This window comes from Anolis sagrei, chromosome 11 (genome assembly GCF_037176765.1).
Source record: "Anolis sagrei isolate rAnoSag1 chromosome 11, rAnoSag1.mat, whole genome shotgun sequence".
Taxonomy (NCBI): Eukaryota; Metazoa; Chordata; class Lepidosauria; order Squamata; family Dactyloidae; genus Anolis; species Anolis sagrei.
This window is the reverse complement of record NC_090031.1, coordinates 18,246,132-18,270,000: the sequence shown is the minus strand read 5'-3', so window position 1 is coordinate 18,270,000 and position 23,869 is coordinate 18,246,132. Positions and strand designations below refer to the sequence as shown.

The following is a 23,869-nucleotide window of genomic DNA, read 5'->3' as shown; positions in this document are numbered from 1 at the left end:
TCAACAATCACCTCTGTCCTGAAACTGTCCAGCTTGACCAGGTAAACACTTTGCTGGCCAGCCAAGTACTTAACTGACATTGAAGTGACTGAGTTCTTTCCTTAAGTCTCATCTCTCCGGTTTTCCCCCTTTCTTTTCCAACATGGCTGCCTGCGAAGCATCCAGAAGCAGGCGATTCCCATCCTCTTGCAAGGCAGGGACGCCCTGGTGAGGTCCCAGACTGGCTCAGGTGGGTTCCCTTGGGCCTTCCCTCCAACCTTCCCCTCCAAACATCTCTCCCATTGCTTACAATAAGAAGATGATGAAGCCAAATCATGTTTCTTTTCTGTTCTGAAGGCAAAACGCTGGCCTATGGGATCCCTTTGGTGCAGTCTTTGCAAGGCCTGGACCCCAAGATTCAGGTGTGTTTGCAGCCCACATTCCCTTTCTTCCGCTTTCCTTGAGCAGCCAGAAGAGACCCCCAAGGGCCATCCAATCTGACCCCCTTCTGCCAGGATGGAAAAGCACAATCAAAGCACCCCCGACAGGTGGCCATCCAAGCCATAGATCTCTCTCTCTCTCTCTCTCTCTCTCTCTATATATATATATATATATATATATACTAGCTGTCCCCTGCCACGTGTTGCTGTGGCCCAGTCTGGTGATCTGGAAAAGAAATTAATGAGAAAGTGTTGGTTTCTAATATATGTAATTTCTTTCTGCTTTTGGGTAAACAGTATTTCTTGCTGTTTCTTTGTCAGTGGTGATGCGGAGAGTGTCTGGTTTGCCTACTCTGGAACATGCAACATATAATTGTCCTTCTTCAGGAGTCCCTTTCAAATCTATGGTATTATTATTATTATTTTGCTTCATTTTTATACCGCATTTTTCAGCCCTTAACAGGCGACTCAATGCGGTTCACAGTGCAATTAAAACACAACAATGCAACAACAGGATCGACGACGTCGATCCACAACAATTAACAATCAGACAGGACAAATCAACAAACAACATATATAACGCCTCAGTTGAAATCAGATCCGTTCTCATAGTTGTTGTGCCGTTCCTATGTTCCATTTACCGTCTTCCTTGATTAGTTGCATTGCTTAGCCAAACGCTTGTTCGTAAAGCCAGGTCTTGACCATTCTCCGAAACGTCAGCAGCGAAGGTGCCTGTCTGATGTCTGCCGGCAAGGCATTCCATAGCCGAGGGGCCACCACTGAGAAGGCCCTGTCTCTCGTCCCCGCCAAGCGCGCCTGTGACGCAGGCGGGATCGAGAGCAGGGCCTCCCCAGACGATCTTAATGTTCTGGTCGGTTCATAGGTGGAGATGCGTTCGGAGAGGTAAGCAGGGCCAGAACCGTTTAGGGCTTTATAGGCTAAAGGCAGCACCTTGAATTGTGCCCGGTAGCGGATTGGCAGCCAGTGGAGCTGGTTCAGCAGAGGAGTGGTATGCTCCCTGAGTGCCGCTCCCGTTAGCAACCTTATATCTGTGTATGTGTGAATCATATTTACCTATATCTATGGCTGGATGGCTCTTTGTCAGGAGGGCTTTGATTATATTTTCTTGCTCTGGTGAAGGGAGTTGGACTGGATGGCTTTGAGTATTTTCTGTTGGCCATGGGCGTTCTGTGTGGGAAGTTTGGCCCAATTCTGTCATTGGTAGGGTTCAGAACGCTCTTTGATTGTAGGTGAACTATAAATCCCAGTAACTGCAACTCCCAAATGTCAAGGTCTATTTCCCTCAAACTCCATCTGTGTTCATATTTGGCCATATTGAGTGCTTGTGTCAAGTTTGGTCCAGACTCATCATAGTTTGAGTCCATGGTAGTCTCTGGATGTAGGTGAACTACAACTCCCAAACTCAAGATCAATGCTCACCAAACCCTTCCAGTGTTTTCTTTTGATCATAGAAGTTCTGTATGCCCCGGTTGGTTCAATTCTATCATGCTATTTGATTGTAGGTGAACTAGAAATCACAGCAACTATAACTCCCTATCTCTCTCTCTCTCTCTCTCTCTATCTATCTATCTATGGCTGGATGGCTCTTTGTCACGAGGACTATGATTATGTTTTCTTGCCCTGATGAAGGGAGTTGGATTGGATGGCCTTGAGTATTTTCTGTTGGTCATGGGGGTTCAGTGTGGGAAGTTTGCCCCGATTCTGTTGTTGGTAGGGTTCAGAACGCTCTTTGATTGTAGGTGAACTATACATCCCAGTAACTGCAACTCCCAAATGTCAAGGTCTATTTCCCTCAAACTCCATCTGTGTTCATATTTGGCCATATTGAGTCCTTGTGGCAAGTTTGGTCCAGACTCATCATAGTTTGAGTCCATGGTAGTCTCTGGATGTAGGTGAACTACGACTCCCAAACTCAAGATCAATGCTCACCAAACCCTTCTAGTGTTTTCTTTTGATCATAGAAGTTCTGTATGCCCCGGTTGGTTCAATTCTATCATGCTATTTGATTGTAGGTGAACTAGAAATCACAGCAAGTATAACTCCCTATCTCTCTGGCTGGATGGCTCTTTGTCACAAGGACTATGATTATGTTTTCTTGCCCTGATGAAGGGAGTTGGATTGGATGGCCTTGAGTATTTTCTGTTGGTCATGGGGGTTCAGTGTGGGAAGTTTGCCCCGATTCTGTCGTTGTTGGGGTTCAGAATGCTCCTTGATTGTAGGTGAACTATAAATCCCAGTAACTACAACTCCCAAATGTCAAGGTCTATTTCCCTCAAACTCCATCTGTGTTCATATTTGGCCATATTGAGTGCTTGTGTCAAGTTTGGTCCAGATTCATCATTGTTTGAGTCCACAGTGCTCTCTGGATGTAGATGATCTACAACTCCCAAGGTCAATGCTCACCAAACTCAAGGTCAATGCTCACCAAACCCTTCTAGTGTTTTCTGTTGGTCATGGGAGTCCTGTATGGCCCGGTTGGTTCAATTCGATCATGCTATTTGATTGTAGGTGATCTATAAATCCCAGCAACTACAATTCCCTATCTATCTATCTATCTATCTATCTATCTATCTATCTGGCTCTTTGTCAGGAGGACTTTGATTACGTTTTCTTGCCCTGATGAAGGGAGTTGGATTTTCTGTTGGTCATGGGGGTTCTGTGTGGGAAGTTTGCCCCAATTCTGTCGTTGGTGGGGTTCAGAATGCTCCTTGATTGTAGGTGAACTATAAATCCCAGTAACTACAACTCCCAAATGTTAAGGTCTATTTCCCCCAAACTCCATCTGTGTTCATATTTGGGCATATTAAGTATTCGTGCCAAGTTTGGTCCAGATCCATCACTGTTTGAGTCCACAGTTCACTCTAGATGTAGGTGTACTACAATTCCAAACTCCAATGCCCACCAAACCCTTCTGGTGTTTTCTGTTGGTCAGGGGAGTCCTGTGTGCCAAGTTTGGTTCAATTCCATCATTGGTGGAGTTCAGAATGCTCTTTGATTATAGGTGAACTATAAATCCCAGCAACGACAATTCCCAAATGAGAAAATCAATTTTTTTGAGTGGAGGACATACATTGGGTTGTTAGGTGTCTTGTGTCCAAATTTGGTGTCAATTCCCCCAGTGGTTTTTGAGTTCTGATGGTAGCACAAACTAACATTACATTTTTATTTATATAGATATCATAAAATTGTAGAGTCAGATATGACCCCCGAGGGCCCTCCAGTCCAATCCTATTCATGTCAAGTAGGAGGACACCATCAAAACCCTCCTGATAGATGGCCATCCAGCCATGAATATGATAGATATGATACAAATAGATATAGATATATAATAGGTATATCATAGAGTTGGATGAGACCCCAAACGCCCTCTCATCCAACCCTATTCATGTCAAGCAGGAAGATACCATCAAAGCCCTCCTGATAGATGGCCATCCAGCCATAGATATGATAGATATGATATAGATTGATAAAGATATATAATAGGTCTATCGTAGAGTTGGATGTGTCCCCAAGCACCCTCTAGTCCAACCCTATTCATGTCAAGCAGGAGGACACCATCAAAGCTCTCCTGATAGATAGGCATCCAGCCAAAAATATGATAGATACGATATAGATTGATATAGATATATAATAGGTCTATCGTAGAGTTGGATGTGTCCCCAATCACCCTCTAGTCCAACCCTATTCATGTCAAGCAGGAGGACACCATCAAAGCCCTCCTGATAAATAAGCATCCAGCCATGGATATGATAGATATGATATCAGTAGATAGATAGATAGATAGATAGATAGATAGATAGATGTAGATATATAATAGGTATATCGTAGAGTTGGATGAAACCTCAAGCACCCTCTAGTCCACCCTATTCATGTCAAGCAGGAGGACACCATCAAAGTCCTCCTGACAGATGGCCATCCAGCCATTGATATATGATATGATATATGAATGTACCGCTCAGGTGGGAAGGTAACGGTGCTCCATGCAGTCATGCTGGCCACATGACCTTGGAGGTGTCTACGGACAGTGCCAGCTCTTCGGCTTAGAAATGGAGATGAGCACCACAACCCAGAGTCAGACATGACTCTGGGTTCATATAGGTAAAGGGGACAACCTTACCTTTACCTATATGAATGAATGACAGGTATATCATAGAATCCTAGAGTTGGAAGAGACCCCCAAAGGACATCCATTCGAACCTCGTTCTATTATGCAGGAAGCCACCATCAAAGCCCTCCCAACAGATGGCCATCTAACGATAGATACAATTGAGATATATATACAATTGGTATATCATAAATCCTAGGACTGGAAGAGACCCCAGGGAGCCAATCCAATTGAACCCCATTCTGTTATGCAGGAAGTCCCCATCAAAACCCTCCCAACAGATGGCCATCCAGCCTCTGCTTGAAGACCCTCCAAAGCAATCTATTCCCCTGTTGACCTGTTTTCTTACTGTCGCCTCTTCTGTTTCCCTTCTTCCCACAGCGCAGCGATGGGCCCTACGCGCTCGTACTGGTTCCCACCCGAGAGGTAAGTTGGGCGCCATTCATGCGCTCTCTTTGCACTGGGGCTCCTCCTGCTTTGGATCATGGGTGGGGATGGTGCAGAGGATGTCTCTCGCTTTGGGAGCACTTCCTGCTTTAGGATGGATATTTGGGGTCGACAGGGAAGGGAAAAGGCAGGCACCCTTCCTATGGAAAGTAGACCCTACAATTTGGAGTCAAAGTTCACACTGAACTAAGCAATCCTGGAGTTGGAAGGGACCTCAAGAGGCCCACCGGTCCAGTCCCACTCCCTTCTGCCAGGCAGAAAAATAGAATTATTATATTATATTATTTATTTATTTATTTATTTGGGGTTCTTGTACCCCGCCCTTCTCACCCCGAAGGGGACCCAGGGCGGCTTACAGCTGCAAGGCGCACTTAGACGCCTGCTACACAAACAATCATCACAAAAAATATAACAGTACAAATTCCCACAATTCAACATTATCCAATAAAATCAGTAAAATGATAAAATCAGTAAAAACAATACAAACCTGGATCTTCCTCCTACCCATCAGTGTACAATTAACTCAAAGATCTGTTTTGGTTCCATTTCGACAATCCTGCCGATCTTACACATCTGGTTGTCTTATTTGGTTGTCATTGTCTAATTGCCTGGTTGCCCAAAGGCCTGGTTCCACAGCCATGTCTTCACCCTCCTCCTGAAGGAGAGGAGGGTTGGTGCTGTTCTGATTTCCCCCGGGAGTGAATTCCACAGGTGGGGGGCCACCACTGAGAAGGCTCTGCTTCTCGTCCCCACCAGCCTCACTTGTGAGAGTGGTGGGGTCGAGAGCAGGGCCTCCCCAGATGATCTCAAACTCCGATATTATAATGATTGTTATCGGACTCAAAGAGTTGGAAGGGACACCCAGAAGCCATCCAGTCCTGCCCCCTCCTGCCAGGCAGAAAAATAGAATTATTATTATTATTATTATTATTATTATTATCTTATCTATTATAATGGTTATTATTGGACTCAAAGAGGAGACCCTCAAAGAAGAGACCCTCAGAGGCCATCTAGTCCCACCCCTTCCTGCCAGGCAGAAAAATAGAATTATTATTATTATATTATCTGTTATAATGATTATTATTGGACTCAAAGAGTTGGAAGGGACACCCAGAGGCCATCCATTCACACCCCCTTCTGCCAGGCAGAAAAATAGAATTATTATTATTATTATTATTATTATTATTGGACTCAGAGTTGAAAGAGACCCTCAGAGGCCATCTAGTCCCGGCCCTTCCTGCCAGGCAGAAAAATAGAATAATAATAATAATTATTATTATTATTATATTAGCTATTACAATGGTTATTATTGGACTCAAAGAGGAGACCTTCAGAGACTATTATTGGACTCAAAGAGTTGGAAGGGACACCCAGAGGCCATCCATTCACACCCCCTTCTGCCAGGCAGAAAAATAGAATTATTATTATTATTATTATTATTTTCTATTAAATTGTTATTGTTATTATTGGACTCAAAGAGTTGGAAGAGAACCTCAGAAGCCATCCGTTCCCACCCTCTCCTGCTAGGCAGAAAAATAGAATTATTATTATTATTATTATTATTATTATTATGGCTATTATTGGACTCAGATTTGGAAGAGACCCTCAGAGGCCATCTAGACCCACTCCTTCCTGCCATGCAGAAAAATAGAATTATTATTGTATTGTCGAAGACTTTCATGGCCGGAATCACTGGATTGTTGTAGGTTTTTTTCGGGCTATCTGGCCATGGTCTAGAGGCATTCTCTCCTGACATTTCGCCAGAGGTCACTGCCTCTGAGGTTGCTTGCCATAGATGCAGGCGAAACGTCAGGAGAGAATGCCTCTAGACCATGGCCAGATAGCCCAAAAAAAAAAACCTACAACAACCCAGAATTATTATTATTATTATTATTATTATTATTATTATGGTTATTATTGGACTCAGGGTTGGAAGAGACCCTCAGAGGCCATCTAGTCCCGCCCCTTCCTGCCAGGCAGAAAAATAGAATTATTATTATTATTATATTATCTATTATAATGGTTATTATTGGACTCAAAGAGTTGGAAGGGACACCTAGAGGCCATCCAATCCTGCCCCCTCCTGCCAGGCAGGAAAAGCACTCTTGAAACCCTCCTTCTTCCTGTTTGTTTCCGTTCTCTTCTTCCTGCAGCTGGCCCTTCAGAGCTTTGAGACCATCCAGAAGCTGTTGAAGGTGAGAAGAGTGCCAGGAGGGGTTGTGTGGGGGGCCCAAGTACCTGTGGGGTTTCCTCCCCGCAAAACGGGGTCCATTGAAGCCTTGCTTTTTGCTCTTCACCTTTCAGCCCTTCACCTGGATCGTGCCTGGCGTCTTGATGGGAGGAGAGAAGAAGAAGTCGGAGAAAGCCAGGTGGGGAACTTTTGCTGCTGCCTCTTCGTCTTCCTCCTCCTTCTTCCTTGTTTTTCTTCCTTCCTTTCTTCTCCGGGGTCCCTTTCATCTGTCACTCGCTCTGATGGAAGGGGCCCTGCAGGGAGTCTGCTCCAATACGTGGATGAGCTAATGTTTGCAGAGCAGGCGGAGGAGGGAATCTCCTCCATTCGTTTGGGTTCCTTCGCTCCTCTGCCGTTTCCCTTGCAAGATCCAAGCAGATAGCTTGACCCAAAAGCTGTAGAACCATTGGGTTGGAAGGGAACCCCAGAGGCCAACCAGTCCAACCTCCCAGTAGGAAATCACAGTGCGATCCCTCCCAGCAGATGGCCCTCCAGCCATAAATCAATATGATTGGGAGAGAGATGGCTGATAGATATAGAATCCTAGACCTGGAAGGGACTCCCTGAGAGACCATTGAGTCCGACCTCCTTTCTGCTAGGAAGGAAGACACAGTCTAATCCCTCCCGGCAGATGACCCTCAAGCCATAGGTAGTTGGTTGTAGATATTATTGAGGGATGGGTGGCAGATATATATAGAATCCTAGACCTGAAATCCAACTTCCCAGCAGGAAATCACAGTGCGATCCCTCCCAGCAGATGGCCCTCCAGCCATAAATCAATATGATATGATTGAGAGATGGATTGTAGGTAGATATATCATAGAATCCTAGACCTGGGACCCCCAGAGGCCACCCAGTCCGATCTTCTTTCTGCTTGGAAGGAAGGCACAGTCCGATCCCTCCCGGCAGATGGCCCTCCAGCCATAAATCGATGGTCATAGATATGATTGGGAGAGAGATGGCTGATAGATATAGAATCCTAGACCGGGAAGGGACTCCCCGAGAGACCATCCAGTCCGACCTCCTTTTTGCTAGGAAGGAAGACACAGTCCGATCCCTCCCGGCAGATGACCCTCAAGCCATAGGTAATTGATTGTAGATATTATTGAGGGATGGGTGGCAGATATAAATAGTATCCTAGACCTGGAAGGAGGCCATCCAATCCAACCTCCCAGCAGGAAATCACAGTCTGATCCCTCCCGGCAGATGGCCCTCCAGCCATCGAGTGATATGATATAATTGAGAAATGGGTGGCCGATAGATATATCATAAAATCCTAGACCTGGAAGGGACCCTGAGAGACCATCCAGTCCAACCTCCTTTCAGCTAGGAAGGAAGACACAGTCCGATCCCTCCCAGCAAATGACCTTCAAGCCATAGGTAGATGGTTGTAAATATGATTGAGAGAGAAATAGCTAATAGATATAGAATCCAAGACCTGGAAGGGACCCCCAGAGACCATCCAGTCTGACCTTTCTGCTAGGAAGGAAGACAAAGGCCGATCCCTCCCAGCAGATGACCCTCCAGCCATAGGTAGATGATTGTAGATATTATTCAGAGATGTATGGCAAATATATATAGAATCCTAGACCTGGAAGGAACCCCCAGAGTCCAGCAGGAAATCACAGTCCGATCCCTCCTGGCAGATGTCCCTCCAGCCATCGAGTGATACAATATGACTGAGAAATGGATGGCAGATAGATATATCATAGAATCCCACACCTGATTGAGCCTTTTCCTTTTGCCCGAAACAGGCTGCGCAAGGGGATCAGTGTGCTGGTGGCGACACCCGGGCGGCTGCTGGACCACCTCCGCTCCACGCAGTGCCTCCACTTTTGCCGCCTCAAGTGGCTGGTCCTGGATGAGGCCGACAGGTAAGGGGTGCTGCCCTCCTTCCTTCCTTCCTTGCAACCCCTGCTTCAGCCCCATTGACCCCCTCTCCCCTCTCTCCCTTCAGGATCCTGGACTTGGGCTTTGAGAAGGCGGTAGCCACCCTCCTGACCACGCTCAACGCCCAGGGTCCCCCCCGGCAGAACGTCCTCCTCTCAGCCACCTTGACCCAAGGTGAGGAGCGCCTCCTCCAGGAACATCCTTCGCTTGGGGACTTCGGGCCAGTAGTTAGGGTTTAGTGTGGGGGTTGATGTAGGGAGAGAGATGGAGGTGTGATTGGTGGGGACGAGGGAGAGGGCCTTCAACGTGGTGGCCCCCCAACTCTGGAACTCACTTTCCAAGGACATCAGGCATGCCCCAACATTGGCAGTCTTTAGGAGGAGCCTGAAAACGTGGCTGTTCCAGTGTGCCGTCCCAGAATAAGGAAATTCCCAGCATATGTCCTCAGAATGCACTTTACTACTGGTTTAGGATTGACTGCGCTCCCTCATCTCTTTTAAAACCCCATACCAGATATATCCTACCTCATTTATGCTCGGTGTTTATTTTTTTAAGTTCTGAAACTATTACATTTGGCCCGGCCACAGGTTTTTAAATCCTTGTGTGTTACTGTTTATTGGTTATTGTTTATATGTGATTTATATAAATTGTATTGTATTTATTGTTTTTTGTTTATTTTTTTATTGATGTGTTGTTGGGCTTGGCCTCATGTAAGCCGCTCCGAGTCCCTTGGGGAGATGGTGGTGGAGTATAAATAAAGATTATTATTATTATTATTATTATTATTATTATTTTATGGATAGAGGTAGAGAGATAGAGGCAGATAGATGGATGGATGGATGGATGGATGGATGGATGGATAGATAGATAGATAGATAGATAGATAGATAGATAGACAGACAGACAGACAGACAGAGACAGGGATGGATAGATAGATGAGTAGATGAATAGAGGTGGAGAGAGAGATGGATAGAAGTAGATAGATAGATAGATAGAGGTAGGTAGATAAAGATGGATGGATGGATGGATAAATGGGTAGATGAATAGAGGTAGAGAGAGGTGGATGGATGGATGGATGGATGGAGATAGATAGATAGATGTAGGTAGGTAAATAGATAGGTATAGGCAGATGGATAGATGGATAGAGAGAGAGATTTAGACAGACAGACAGATAGGTAGATGAATAGAGATAGAGAGAGAGATGGATAGAGGTAGAGAGAGAGGTAGATAGATAGATAGATAGATAGATAGACAGGTAGAGACAGATGGATGGATAGATAAATGAGTAGATGAATAGAGGTGGAGAGAGAGATGGATAGAAATAGATAGATAGATAGATAGATAGATAGATAGAGGTAGGTAAAGATGGATGGAGAGATAAATGGGTAGTTGAATAGAGGTAGAGAGATGGATGGAGATAGATAGATAGATAGATAGATAGATAGATAGAGGTAGGTAGATAGATAGATAGATAGATAGATAGGTATAGACAGATGGATGGATAGATAGAGGGGTAGATGGATAGATATAGATGAATGGATGGATGGATGGATTGATGGATAGATAGAGAGAGATTTAGACAGACAGATAGATAGATGAATAGAGGTAGATAGATAGAGGTAGGTAGGTAGGTAGAGACAGATGGATAAAGAGAGAGGTAGATGGATAGATATAGATGGATGAAAGGATAGATAGATATAGATGAATGGATGGATGGATAGATAGAGATTTAGATAGACAGATAGATGAATAGCGGTAGGTAGGTAGATAGAGACAGATGGGTAGAGAGAGAGGTAGATGGATAGATATAGATGGATGAAAGGATAGATAGAGAGAGAGAGAGATGGATGAACAGAGGTAGGTAGGTAGACAGACAGATAGATAGAGGCAGATAGATGGATAGAGATGGATGGATGGATAGATAGATAGAGTGGTAAGTAGATATAGATAGATACATACCTATGGTGGGTAGATGAATAGAGGTAGATAGAGAGATAGAGGTAGGTAGGTAGGTATAGATGGATGGATAGAGATGGATGGAGATAGATTGATAGATAGAATGAGAGGTAGATATAGACAGACAGACAGACAGATAGATGAATAAAGGTAGAGAGAAAGATGGATAGAGGTAGGTAGGTAGAAAGATAGAGGGAGGTAGGTAGATAAATAAATAGGTAGAGACAGATGGATGGATGGATAGAGTAGATGGATAGAGATGGATGGATAGATAGAAAGATAGAGAGAGAGAGAGAGAGAGAGTGATAGGTAGATATGGACAGATAGATAGATGAATAGAGGTAGAGAGAGAGAGAGATAGAGGTAGAGACAGGGGTAGGTAGATAGACATAGGTAGAGACAGATGGATGGATAGAGAGGTAGATAGATAGAGATGGGTGGCTAGACAGATAGGGAGCTAGATAGATAGATGAATAGAGGTAGAGAGAGAGATGTAGAGAGAGAGAGGTAGGCATAAACAAATGGATAGAGAGAGGTAGATGGATAGAGATGGATGGATGGATGGATTGATAGGTATATAGATAGAAAGAGAGATGATTAGAGATAGATAGATACATAGATAGATATGGACGAACAAACAGATAGTGGTAGATATAGATAGACAGATATATGAATAGAGGTAGCGAGAGAGAAAGGTAAATAGAGAGGTAGGTAGACATGAAGTCCAGTCGTGTCTGACTCTGGCGGTTGGTGCTCATCTCCATTTCTAAGCTGAAGAGCCGGCGTTGTCCATAGACACCTCCAAGGTCATCTGGCCAGCATAGACATAGATAAATAGAGAGGTAGATAGATATAGATGGATAGATAGATGAATAGAGGTGTAGAGGGAGGTGGATAGAGGTAGTTAGAGAGGTAGATACATATATGTATATATATATATATAGAGAGAGAGAGAGAGAGATATGGATGGATAGACATAGATAGATAGGCTGCATACTCACATAAAAACACACAACGGGATTGTTTACCTTTCTTGCTCCCTTCCTTCCTTGAACAGGCGTCTCCCGGCTGTCGGCCATCAGCCTGCGGGACCCGGCCTGCATTTCGGCAGACACACAAGAGGTGGAGGCGGTGCCGACGGTGCTGGCGGAGGGGGAGCTGCTGGGGGGCAACTTTGCCATCCCGGAGGGGCTGCGTCAGGAGGTGGTGGTGGTCCCGCTCAAGCTGCGCCTGGTGACGCTGGCCGCCTTCCTCCTGGGGAAGGGCCAGGTGAGAACAGTAGGACAGTTGGTACCCGTTTGCCTTCTGTGTACCTATGTAATATATGTGGAAAATAGGTTAGTGGGCAAGTTCAAAAACAGCGCTTCGACTCCTGCCAACGATGGATCATGCCCTGCAGATATTACTAGTAGGAGGGGTTTGGAGGGGATTGACCCTTTCCATAAGAGCAGCATTTGTACAACAGGCATATTTAAATAAATATAATAATAATTATATATATATTTAAATATATCTGTTGTATCAATGCTACTTTTAATTAAAAAAAAATTAATCGTGTCAGGAGCGATTTGAGAAACTGCAAGTCGCTTCTGGTATGAGAGAATTGGCCGTCTGCAAGGACATTGCCCAGGGGATGCCTGGATGTTTTGATGTTTTTATCATCCTTGTGGGAGGCTTCTCTCATGTCCCCGCATGAGGAGCTGGAGTTGATAGATGGAGCTCATCTGCCTCTCCCCAGATTCGAGCCTGCGACCTGCTGGCACAGGGGTTTAACCCCCTGTGCCACCGGGGGCTCAATAATAATAATAATAATAATAATAATAATAATAATAAATTTATTTACATAGAATCATAGAATCATAGAATCATAGAGTTGGAAGAGACCTCATGGGCCATCCAGTCCAACTCCCTGCCAAGAAGCAGGAATATTGCATTCAAATCACCCCTGACAAATGGCCATCCAGCCTCTGCTTAAAAGCTTCCAAAGAAGGAGCCTCCACCACACTCCGGGGCAGAGAGTTCCACTGCTGAACGGCTCTCACAGTCAGGAAGTTCTTCCTAATGTTCAGATGGAATCTCCTCTCTTGTAGCTTGAAGCCATTGTTCCGCGTCCTAGTCTCCAAGGAAGCAGAAAACAAGCTTGCTCCCTCCTCCCTGTGGCTTCCTCTCACATATTTATACATGGCTATCATATCTCCTCTCAGCCTTCTCTTCTTCAGGCTAAACATGCCCAGTTCCCTAAGCCGCTCCTCATAGGGCTTGTTCTCCAGACCCTTGATCATTTTAGTCGCCCTCCTCTGGACACTTTCCAGCTTGTCAACATCTCTCTTGAATTGTGGTGCCCAGAATTGGACACAATATTCCAGATGTGGTCTAACCAAAGCAGAATAGAGGGGTAGCATTACTTCCTTAGATCTAGACACTATGCTTCTATTGATGCAGGCCAAAATCCCATTGGCTTTTTTTGCCGCCACATCACATTGTTGGCTCATGTTTAACTTGTTGTCCACGAGGACTCCAAGATCTTTTTCACACGTACTGCTCTCGAGCCAGGCGTCCCCCATTCTGTATCTTTGCATTTCATTTTTTCTGCCAAAGTGGAGTATCTTGCATTTGTCACTGTTGAACTTCATTTTGTTAGTTTTGGCCCATCTCTCTAATCTGTCAAGATCGTTTTGAATTCTGCTCCTGTCCTCTGGACTATTGGCTATCCCTCCCAATTTGGTGTCGTCTGCAAACTTGATGATCATGCCTTCTAGCCCTTCATCTAAGTCATTAATAAAGATGTTGAACAGGACCGGGCCCAGGACGGATCCCTGCTTGTGGCACTCCACTTGTCACTTCTTTCCAAGATGAAGAGGAAGCATTAGTGAGCACTCTCTGTGTTCGTCCACTTAACCAATTACAGATCCACCTCACCGTAGTTTTGCCTAGACCACATTGGACTAGTTTCCTTGCCAGAAGGTCATGGGGGACCTTGTCGAAGGCCTTACTGAAATCCAGGTACGCCACATCCACGGCATTCCCCGCATCTACCCAGCTTGTAGCTCTATCGAAGAAAGAGATCAGATTAGTCTGGCATGACTTGTTTTTGATAAATCCATGTTGACTATTAGCGATGACTGCATTTGTTTCTAAGTGTTTGCAGACCACTTCCTTAACAATCTTTTCCAGAATCTTGCCCGGTATCGACGTGAGGCTGACCGGACGGTAGTTGTTTGGGTCGTCCTTTTTTCCCTTCTTGAAGATTGGGACCACATTGGCCCTCCTCCAATCTGCTGGAACTTCTCCCGTTCTCCAAGAACTCTCAAAGATGGTTGCCAATGGTTCCGAAATGACTTCCGCTAGTTCCTTCAATACTCTGGGGTGTAGTTGATCTGGCCCTGGGGACTTGAACTCATTAAGAGCGGCCAGGTATTCCTGGACGACTTCTTTCCCAATTTGGGGTTGGATGTCCTCCAATCCCTCATCCACTCCATCTTGCTGAGGTTGAAGACTCTCTTTTTGTGAGAAGACCGAGGCAAAGAAGGCATTAAGTAGTTCTGCCTTTTCCCTATCCCCTGTCAGCATTGCCCCATCTTCTCCTCGAAGAGGTCCTATCGCCTCCTTGTTTTTCCTTTTTCTACTGACATAAGAATAGAAGCCCTTTTTATTGTTTTTAATGTCCCTGGCAAGTCTGAGCTCGTTTTTTGCTTTAGCCTTGCGGACCTTTTCCCTACAGGTGTTGGCTATTTGTTTGAATTCTTCTTTGGTGATTTCTCCCTTTTTCCACTTCTTGTGCATGTCTCTTTTGTGTCTTAGCACAGTTAGAAGTTCTTTGGACATCCATTCTGGCTTCTTTGCACTTGTCCTATTTTTTCTCTTTGTTGGCACGGTTTGCAATTGCGCCTTGAGTATTTCACTCTTGAGAAATTCCCATCCATCCGTAGCTCCCTTGTCTTTTAGTATCTGTGTCCACTGAATGCTGCTCAGCGTTTCCTTCATTTTTTGGAAATTAGCTCTCCTAAAGTCCAAAATGCGGGTTTGACTTGTCTTAGTTTCGGCCTTCCTTTGTACCTCAAATTGCAGGAGCACATGGTCACTTGCCCCTAAGGATCCTACCACTTCGACCGCATCGATCAGGTCCTCCGCATTTGTTAGGATGAGATCAAGAGTAGCCAATCCCCTTGTTGCCTCTTCTACCTTCTGGACCATGAAATTGTCTGCAAGGCAAGCGAGGAATTTGTTGGACCTTGTACTCTTGGCCGAGTTTGTTTTCCAGCAAATATCGGGATAGTTGAAATCGCCCATGACTACTACATCTCTTTTCTGTGCCTGTTTGGTCAACTGTTGGCAGAAGACTTCATCAAGATCTTCCTCCTGGCTTGGGGGTCTGTAGTAGACGCCTACAACGACATCTTTTTGAGTCCCAGTTCCCTTGATTCTTATCCAGATGATTTCAAGCTGATTTCCCAGATTGCTGTCTTGAATTTCTTGTGCAGCATAAGAGTTTTTGACATATAAGGCTACTCCGCCTCCTCTCCCCTTTGTTCGGTTTCTGTGAAAGAGGTTATACCCCTCGATATCTACATTCCAGCGACAGGAGTCATCCCACCAGGTTTCAGTGATCCCTATGATATCATATTTGTGGTGTTGTGCTAGAAGTTGGAGTTCGTCTTGTTTATTTCCCATGCTCTGTGCATTAGTGTAAAGACATGTGAGCCCCTGGGATCTTCCCTTGAGCTGTTTAATTGGTATTATTGTGCTTTTGGTACGTGGTCCTTGTTGTGTTTGTGCAGCCCTCCGTTTAGCCTTCTGGCGATTCCCAGACATTATGGGTAAAGTAGTGTTCGCAAGGCTGTTGTCCCCCTCCCCCGGTGGACCTAGTTTAAAGTGCGTCTAATGAGGTTTGCGAGTCTGTGAGCAAAAAGGTGTTTTCCTACTTGTGTGAGATGCACCCCATCCCTTGCCAGTAGGCCATCCTCCTGGAATAGCAGGCCATGGTCGAGGAAGCCAAAGCGTTCCTCCTGACACCATTTTCTAAGCCAGTCATTGACCTGTACTATTTTTCTGGCTCTTGTGGGTCCGTGTCTTACAACAGGGAGGAGGGATGAAAAGACCACCTGTACATTACATTCTTTTAGCATTGCTCCTAGAGCTCGAAAATCATTTGTGATCTTTTGAAACGTATGCCTTGCAGTATCATTGGTTCCTACATGAATCAACATGAGGGGAGGACGGTGATAGGGCTTGAGGAGCCTGGTGAGCCTCTGAGTGATATGGTGTATTTTTGCCCCCGGTAGGCAGCATATTTCTCGAGCCATCCCATCTGGTCTGGAAATGACAGCTTCCGTTCCTCTAAGGAGGGAGTCGCCTACTACCAAGACCTGTTTACTTTCAGGAATGACAGCGCCCCTTTTGTGCAATGTAGTGTGTAGGTCTCCAGAAAAGTGATCCTGTTGGTGTGAATTGTGTAGGTGAAAAGTGTTGTCCTCCTCCTCGACATCCCCGGTGCATTCGTCAAGGACAATCCATTGAGATTCGTCCAAGAGCCTATGGTTCTCCTGTATGTGTTCCTGTTGCTCCTGGTCTATGGTTGGGGATGGTACACCTGCAGGATTGTGCAAGTGTGAATGTTGTGAAGTGTTGTCCCAGTCAGGGCTGTCCCCCGCACACTGATCAAGGATGAGCCACTGATCAGTATCTAAGCCATTCTGGTCTTCCCCAATATGTTGTGTTTCTTGGTCAGGTGCTAGTTGTGTGAGAATTTGGAATCTATTGTGTAACTGCAGCTGAGCAGAGGTATTCTGAGGAGGCTTCTGGGTCCTATGTGTCCTTCTAAGGGTGACATTTCTCCAAGCCTGAGGGTTGTCCACATCTGAGGTGCTGTTCTGTTGAGCCTCCCCGTAATGTTGGTGTGATATGGGCTGCGTGTCTAGGCCAGTGTGGTGTGTGGTATCTAAGAAGAGCTCAAGTTCCTGAATGTCCTTAAGGGTCTTAATACGGTCCTCGAGTTGTCGTATCCTGTGTTCCATGCGAGTGATCTGTGTACACTTGGGGCATATGTAATTGAGTAATTGTAGTGTGAAAAAGCTGAACATGCCACAGCTAGTGCATGAGATGGGAAGTTTTCGTGTTTGTTCCATCTGGAGGTTGCTAATGCTCTTGGTGTGTGTTTGATGTTGTTGTCTGTATGCAGGGGTGAAAGTATAGGTTACTGAGTGTACTTCTGTGGAAAGCCCAGCTGCCCCTTGGGTTCAGACACTGGTTTATATAGGATAACCAGGAAGCCCCGCCTCTCAGCAGTTATTTTTTAAACTCAGGAAGCCCCGCCTCTCAAAGAAAGCAGACATATGTCTGTTGCCCCAATGCTGCTCTTAATATTATTATTATTAATAATAATATATATATATATATATATATATATATATATATATATATTTAGATATGTCTGTTGTACCAATGCTTCTCTTAATAATAATAATAATAATAATATTTATTTATTTATTTACTGTCCTTGTTTCTCAGCCTAATTGGCGACTCAACGCGGTTTACAACAAAATATACAGTGCACAGTATACAATTAAAACCATAAAAAACATAATACACAATATTACACGAAATCACAATCCAATACATCTCCTAACTAAAATCGTGGTCCAATTGCATCATCCATATTACCAATCCGTAATCAACACATTCATTGCACCGAATTAGCCAAATGCCTGCTTGAACATCCAAGTTTTTAGTCTTCTTCGGAATACCATCAGCAAGGAGGCTGATCTTACCTCCATGGGAAGGGCGTTCCACAGCCGAGGGGCCACCACAGAAAAGGCCCTGTGTCTCGTTCCCGCCAGCCGCACCTGTGAAGCAGGCGGGATAGAGAGCAGGGCCTCCCCAGAAGATCTTAGGGTCCTGGTGGGCTGATAGGCCGAGATACGTTCGGATAGGTAGATATAATATATTTATATGTGTCTGTTGTAACAATGCTGCTCTTAATAATAATAATAATAATAATAATAATAATAATATTTTTATTTATTTAAATATGTCTGTTGTAGTAACGCTGCTCTTCCACCCTCTGTTCTCCCTGCAGTTTGAGCAGGGCCAGAAAGTGGTGGTCTTCTTCTCCAGCTGCGACCAAGTGGACTTCCACTGCGGTCTCTTCCGGAAGGTCCTGGCCTCCGAGCGGTCAAGCCCACCTACGCCCGGCCTACGCTTCCTCCCTCTGCACGGGGACATGCCGCAGCAAGTGAGTTGGCCCTGCTGGGAACAAAACTTGCACAGAATTATTACTATATCATAGAATTATTTACAGTATTTATATTCTGCCCTTCTCACCCCACAGGGGACTCAGAATAATGCATTATTATTGTTGTTGTTATTATTATAGAACTATGTTTTATTTTTATTATATATATATTTATATTATTTATTAACGACATTTATATGCCACCCTTCTCACCCCAAAGGGGGACTCAGAGTGACTTACAAGTTATATGTAAATTTATTTATTTATTTATTTATTTATGGGGGACAATGCCTGGCTCGAGAGCAGTATGTCTGAAAAAGATCTTGGTGTCCTCGTGGACAACAAGTTAAACATGAGCCAACAATGTGATGTGGCGACAAAAGAAGCCAATGGGATTTTGGCCTGCATCAATAGGAGCATAGTGTCTACATCTAGGGAAGTGATGCCACCCCTCTATTCTGCTTTGGTTAGACCACATCTGGAATATTGTGTCCAATTCTGGGCACCACAATTCAAGAGAGATATTGACAAGCTGGAATGTGTCCAGAGGAGGGCGACTAAAATGATCAAGGGTCTGGAGAACAAGCCCTATGAGGAGCGGCTTAAGGAGCTGGGCATGTTTAGCCTGAAGAAGAGAAGGCTGAGAGGAGATATGATAGCCATGTATAAATATGTGAGAGGAAGCCACAGGGAGGAGGGAGAGTGATTTGTTGAGAGCTTGTTTTCTGCTGCCTTGGAGACTAGGACGCGGAACAATGGCTTCAAACTACAAGAGAGGACATTCCATCTGAACATTAGGAAGAACTTCCTGACTGTGAGAGCCGTTCAGCAGTGGAACTCTCTGCCCCGGAGTGTGGTGGAGGCTCCTTCTTTGGAAGCTTTTAAACAGAGGCTGGATGGCCATCTGTCAGGGGTGATTTGAATGCAATATTCCTGCTTCTTGGCAGAATGGGGTTGGACTGGATGGCCCATGAGGTCTCTTCCAACTCTAGGATTCTATGATTCTATGATTCCTATATTTATACCCCGCCCTTCTCCCCCCAAAGGGGAACTCAATACAATATATTATATTATTAGCACAGCACAATATTATTATATATTACTATATTGTACTACACCACCATACTGTAATATTATTGGTAATATTACATGTGATATGAAGTATATAATTATTATATTGTATGTATTGTCGAAGGCTTTCATGGCCGGAATCACTGGGTTGTTGTAGGTTTTTCCGGGCTATATGGCCATGTTCTAGAGGCATTTTCTCCTGACGTTTCGCCTGCATCTATGGCAAGCATCCTCAGAGGTAGTGAGGTCTGTTGGAAGTAGGAAAATGGGTTTATATATCTGTGGAATGACCAGGGTGGGGCAAAGGACTTTTGTCTGTTGGAGCTAGGTGTGAATGTTTCAACTGACCACCTTGATTAGCATTTAATGTCTTGGAAGTGCCTGGGGGGAATCTTTCGTTGAGAGTGATTTGATGTGCCTGATTGTTTACTCTGTGTTGTTTTGCTGTTGTAATTTCAACAGAAAGGAAGAAACCATGAAAATGAACATAATCTGGCTACCAGTATTAAAAAACTCAAAAATTACAACAGCAAAACAGCATTATATTATTAGCATAGCACAACATCAGTAATATATTAATACTATGATCTATTATATTAATATATCAGCCTTATATTAATATATAAGCCATAAAGTGCAATATATTTCATTTTTTTAAAAAATTATTTAATTATTTGTTTAATTGTGCTATGTCATGTCTATTTATGTTTAATTTTTGGTTCTTTTTCAGTTGTTTTATAGTTCTATATTAGGATTGTCTTATTCATTGTTTTGATTTGTTATTTATTTGTTCTGGGCATTGAATATTTGCCATTTTGTTACTTTGGAGCAGCTGTGGAGGCTCCGCTCCGGGAAGGTTTCCATTCCCAGCAGGTCATTAGCGCCTGCAAATCGAGAGCGTTAATGGGGCGTTAATGCCTCCCCTTTCAGCTCTGGAATTGGAAAAATAACACAGAGGTCGTCTGAGACTTGCTGGTCTTTCAAAATAATAATAATAATAATAATAATAATAATAATAATAATAATAACAACAACAACAACAACAGCAACAACAACAACAGCAACAACAACAATAACTATTTCTTACCCTCCTTGCAGATATAATATAGGAAAATTATGCAACTTGTGAGTCTTTCAAGTAAATTTCTACTACTACTACTACTAATAATAATAATAAGAGTAGTAGTACTAGTAGTATTTTATGTCTTACCCGCCTCTCCTTGCATCTATAATATTGGAAAAATATGGAGGTTGCCTGATACTTGCTGGTCTTTCAATTAAATTATTACTAATAATAATAATAATAATAATAATAATAATATCCCACCTCTCCTTGTGGCTCTAGAGTTGGAAAATAACATGGAAGTCATATGATACTTGCTGGTCTTTCCATTAAATTATTATTATTATTATTAATAATAATAATAATATAAAATAATAATATATTATTATTTCCCAGCTCCTTGTGGCTGTAGAGTTGGGAAAATAATACAGAGGTCATATGATACTTGCTGGTCTTTCAATTAAATAATAATAATAATAATAATAATAATAATATATTATTATTATTATTATTATTTCCCACCTCTCCTTGTGGCTCTAGGGTTGGAAAAGTAACACAGAGGTCTTTCAATTAAATATTAATAATAATAATAAAAATAATAATATATTATTATTATTATTATTATTACCTCTCCTTGTGGCTCTAGAGTTGGAAAAATAACACGGAGGTCATATGACACTTGCTGGTCTTTCCATTAAATTATTATTATTATTATTATTAATATTAATATAATAATCATAGAATCATAGATTCAAAGAGTTGGAAGAGACCTCATGGGCCATCCAGTCCAACCCCCTGCCAAGAAGCAGGAATATTGTATTCAGAGCACCCCTGACAGATGGCCATCCAGCCTCTGTTTAAAAGCTTCCAAAGAAGGAGCTTCCACCACACTCCGGGGCAGAGAGTTCCACTGCTGAACAGCTCTCACAGTCAGGAAGTTCTTCCTAATGTGCAGATGGAATCTCCTCTCTTGTAGTTTGAATAATATATATTATTATTATTATTTCCCAGCTCCTTGTGGCTATAGAGTTGGGAAAAACATGGTCATCTGATACTGGATTTCGATCTTAACTCTGAGACGTGAATGAGATGTTTTATTGATTTATATTAACTGTATGCTACTTTTAAAATTGTTTTTAACTGTTTTATGATGTATTTGAGCATTGAACATGGATGTCACCTGATAGACCCCTGTCTGATCCCATAGCAAGCTGGCTTCAGAAAAGGCAAAAGCTGCACATCGCAAGTGTTGAACCTGACTCAGCACATAGAAGATGGCTTTGAAAGGCAGCAGATCACAGGAGCTGTCTTCATAGACCTGTCAGCAGCCTATGATACTGTGAACCACCGCCTCCTCCTGAGAAAAATGTAGAATATCACAAAGGACGACCACCTCACCCGCCTCATAGGAAACCTGCTACAAAACAGGAGCTTCTTTGTTGAGTGCCAGGGCCAGAGAAGCAGATGGCAGAAACAGAAGAACGGCCTGCCTCAGGGGAGCGTGCTTGCTCCATCCATGTTCAACATCTACACAAATGACCAGCCACTGCCAGAAGGGACAGAGAGTTTCATCTATGCTGATGATCGTGTCATCACTGCTCAAGCAGGGAGCTTTGAGGCGGTAGAACAGAAGCTCTCCGAAGCTCTAGGTGCTCTTACTGCCTATTACAGGGAAAACCAGCTAACCCATCTAAAACACAGACATGTGCCTTTCATCTGAAGAACAGAGAAGCATCCCGAGCTCTGAAGATCACCTGGGAAGGAATCCCACTGGAGCATTGCAGTGCACCCAAATACCTGGGAGTCACTCTGGACCGTGCTCTGACCTACAAGAAGCACTGCCTGAACATCAAGCAAAAAGTGGGTGCCAGAAACAATATCATATGAAAGCTGACTGGCACAACCTGGGGATCACAACCAGATACAGTGAAGACATCTGCCCTTGCGCGGTGCTTCTCTGCTGCTGAGTACGCATGCCCAGTGTGGAACACATCTCACCACACTAAAACAGTGGATGTGGCTCTTAATGAGACATGCCGCATTATCACGGGGTGTCTGCGCCCTACACCACTGGAGAAATTACACTGTTTAGCCGGTATTGCACCACCTGACATCCGCCGGGAAGTAGCAGCCAATAGTGAAAGGACCAAGACAGAGACATCTGTTTGGGTATCAGCCAGCACACCAACGACTTAAATCTAGAAATAGTTTTCTAAGATCTACAGAGACACTCGCTGGAACACCTCAGCAAGCGAGAGTCCAAAAGTGGCAGGCTCAAATCCAGCACCTCAACCAATGGCTGATACCAAATGAGAGACTCCCCCCTGGGCACACAGAAAACTGGGGGACTTGGAAGGCACTGAACAGACTGCGCTCTGGCACCATGAGATGCAGAGCCAACCTCAAGAAATGGGGCTACAAAGTGGAATCCTCGACATGAGAGTGCGGAGAAGAGCAAACCACTGACCACCTGCTGCAATGCACCCTGAGCCCTGCCACATGCACAATGGAGGACCTTCTTGCGGCAACACCAGAAGCACTCCAAGTGGCCAGATACTGGTCAAAGGACATTGAATCAACTACCAAACTCACAAGTTTTGTATTTTGTCTGTTTGTTTGCTTTGTTCTGTTAGAAATGTAATATAATGGATTGGTTGCTCTGACACGACAAATAAAAATACCTGATATTTGGTGAACATTCAATTAAATAATAATAAGGTAATAATAATAATAATAATAATAATAATTCTATTTCTTCCCTGACTATAGAGTTGGAAAGGGGCTCCCAGAGGCCATCTATCCCATTCAGTGCAAGGTCTGCCATCTCAACTCCCTATAGGTCTATTGGCCCCATTGATGGGAGTTGTAGTACATTGGCTATTTCCAAAGCCTGATTCTTATTCCAAGGAGTTTGCAGTGTCAATAACTGCGGGGAGGGGAAAACAAAACAAATAAGGCAAGCGCAAGTCATATTTCATTGGCATTTCTTGGCCTCCGGAAGCGAGCGGCTTCCAGGGACTCGGTTTGAAACAGATGAAAATCAAAATTAAAAGCCTTGGGTCACCTTTGCTGCTCGGCAATCTCTCTGCGGCGTCCCGTTTTAATATGTTTTCATATATGCTTTTCTGGTTGCGTTGTAGCTAAGTTTTAATATGAGACCTTATGGATCTATTGAACACTGTTGCGCCCCCGCCGCCGCCTTGAGATCTGAAAGGGAAGGCGGGAATTAAATGGGAATGTATTACTATTATTATTTTGGATCCTGCCTTGAGCTGAAAGAGAGGCAAGTAAATAATAATAAGATCCAAAAGGAGAGGCGGGTAATCAATAAAAAATATTATCATCATTGTTATTATTTGTTTTGTGTCACCTTGATCTGAAAGGAGAGGTAAACAATAATAATAATAATGTATTGTCGAAGGCTTTCATGGCCGGA

The 23,869-nt window shown here is 43.8% G+C and overlaps 1 protein-coding gene across 1 annotated transcript in view; it reads left to right on the top strand.

Annotated features, from left to right (window-relative positions):
• Positions 1 to 23,869, top strand: part of DDX31 (DEAD-box helicase 31) — a 72,274-nt gene that overhangs the window by 6,741 nt on the left and 41,664 nt on the right. The window contains exons 4-13 of the mRNA XM_067471981.1: positions 1 to 41; positions 159 to 229; positions 337 to 401; positions 4,927 to 4,971; positions 7,146 to 7,187; positions 7,297 to 7,361; positions 8,977 to 9,096; positions 9,180 to 9,286; positions 12,126 to 12,337; positions 18,144 to 18,299. The exon at positions 1 to 41 is cut by the window's left edge and continues 3 nt beyond it. Coding sequence (XP_067328082.1) covers positions 1 to 41; positions 159 to 229; positions 337 to 401; positions 4,927 to 4,971; positions 7,146 to 7,187; positions 7,297 to 7,361; positions 8,977 to 9,096; positions 9,180 to 9,286; positions 12,126 to 12,337; positions 18,144 to 18,299 — 924 coding nt within the window. The remainder of the gene's footprint in view (positions 42 to 158; positions 230 to 336; positions 402 to 4,926; positions 4,972 to 7,145; positions 7,188 to 7,296; positions 7,362 to 8,976; positions 9,097 to 9,179; positions 9,287 to 12,125; positions 12,338 to 18,143; positions 18,300 to 23,869) is intronic.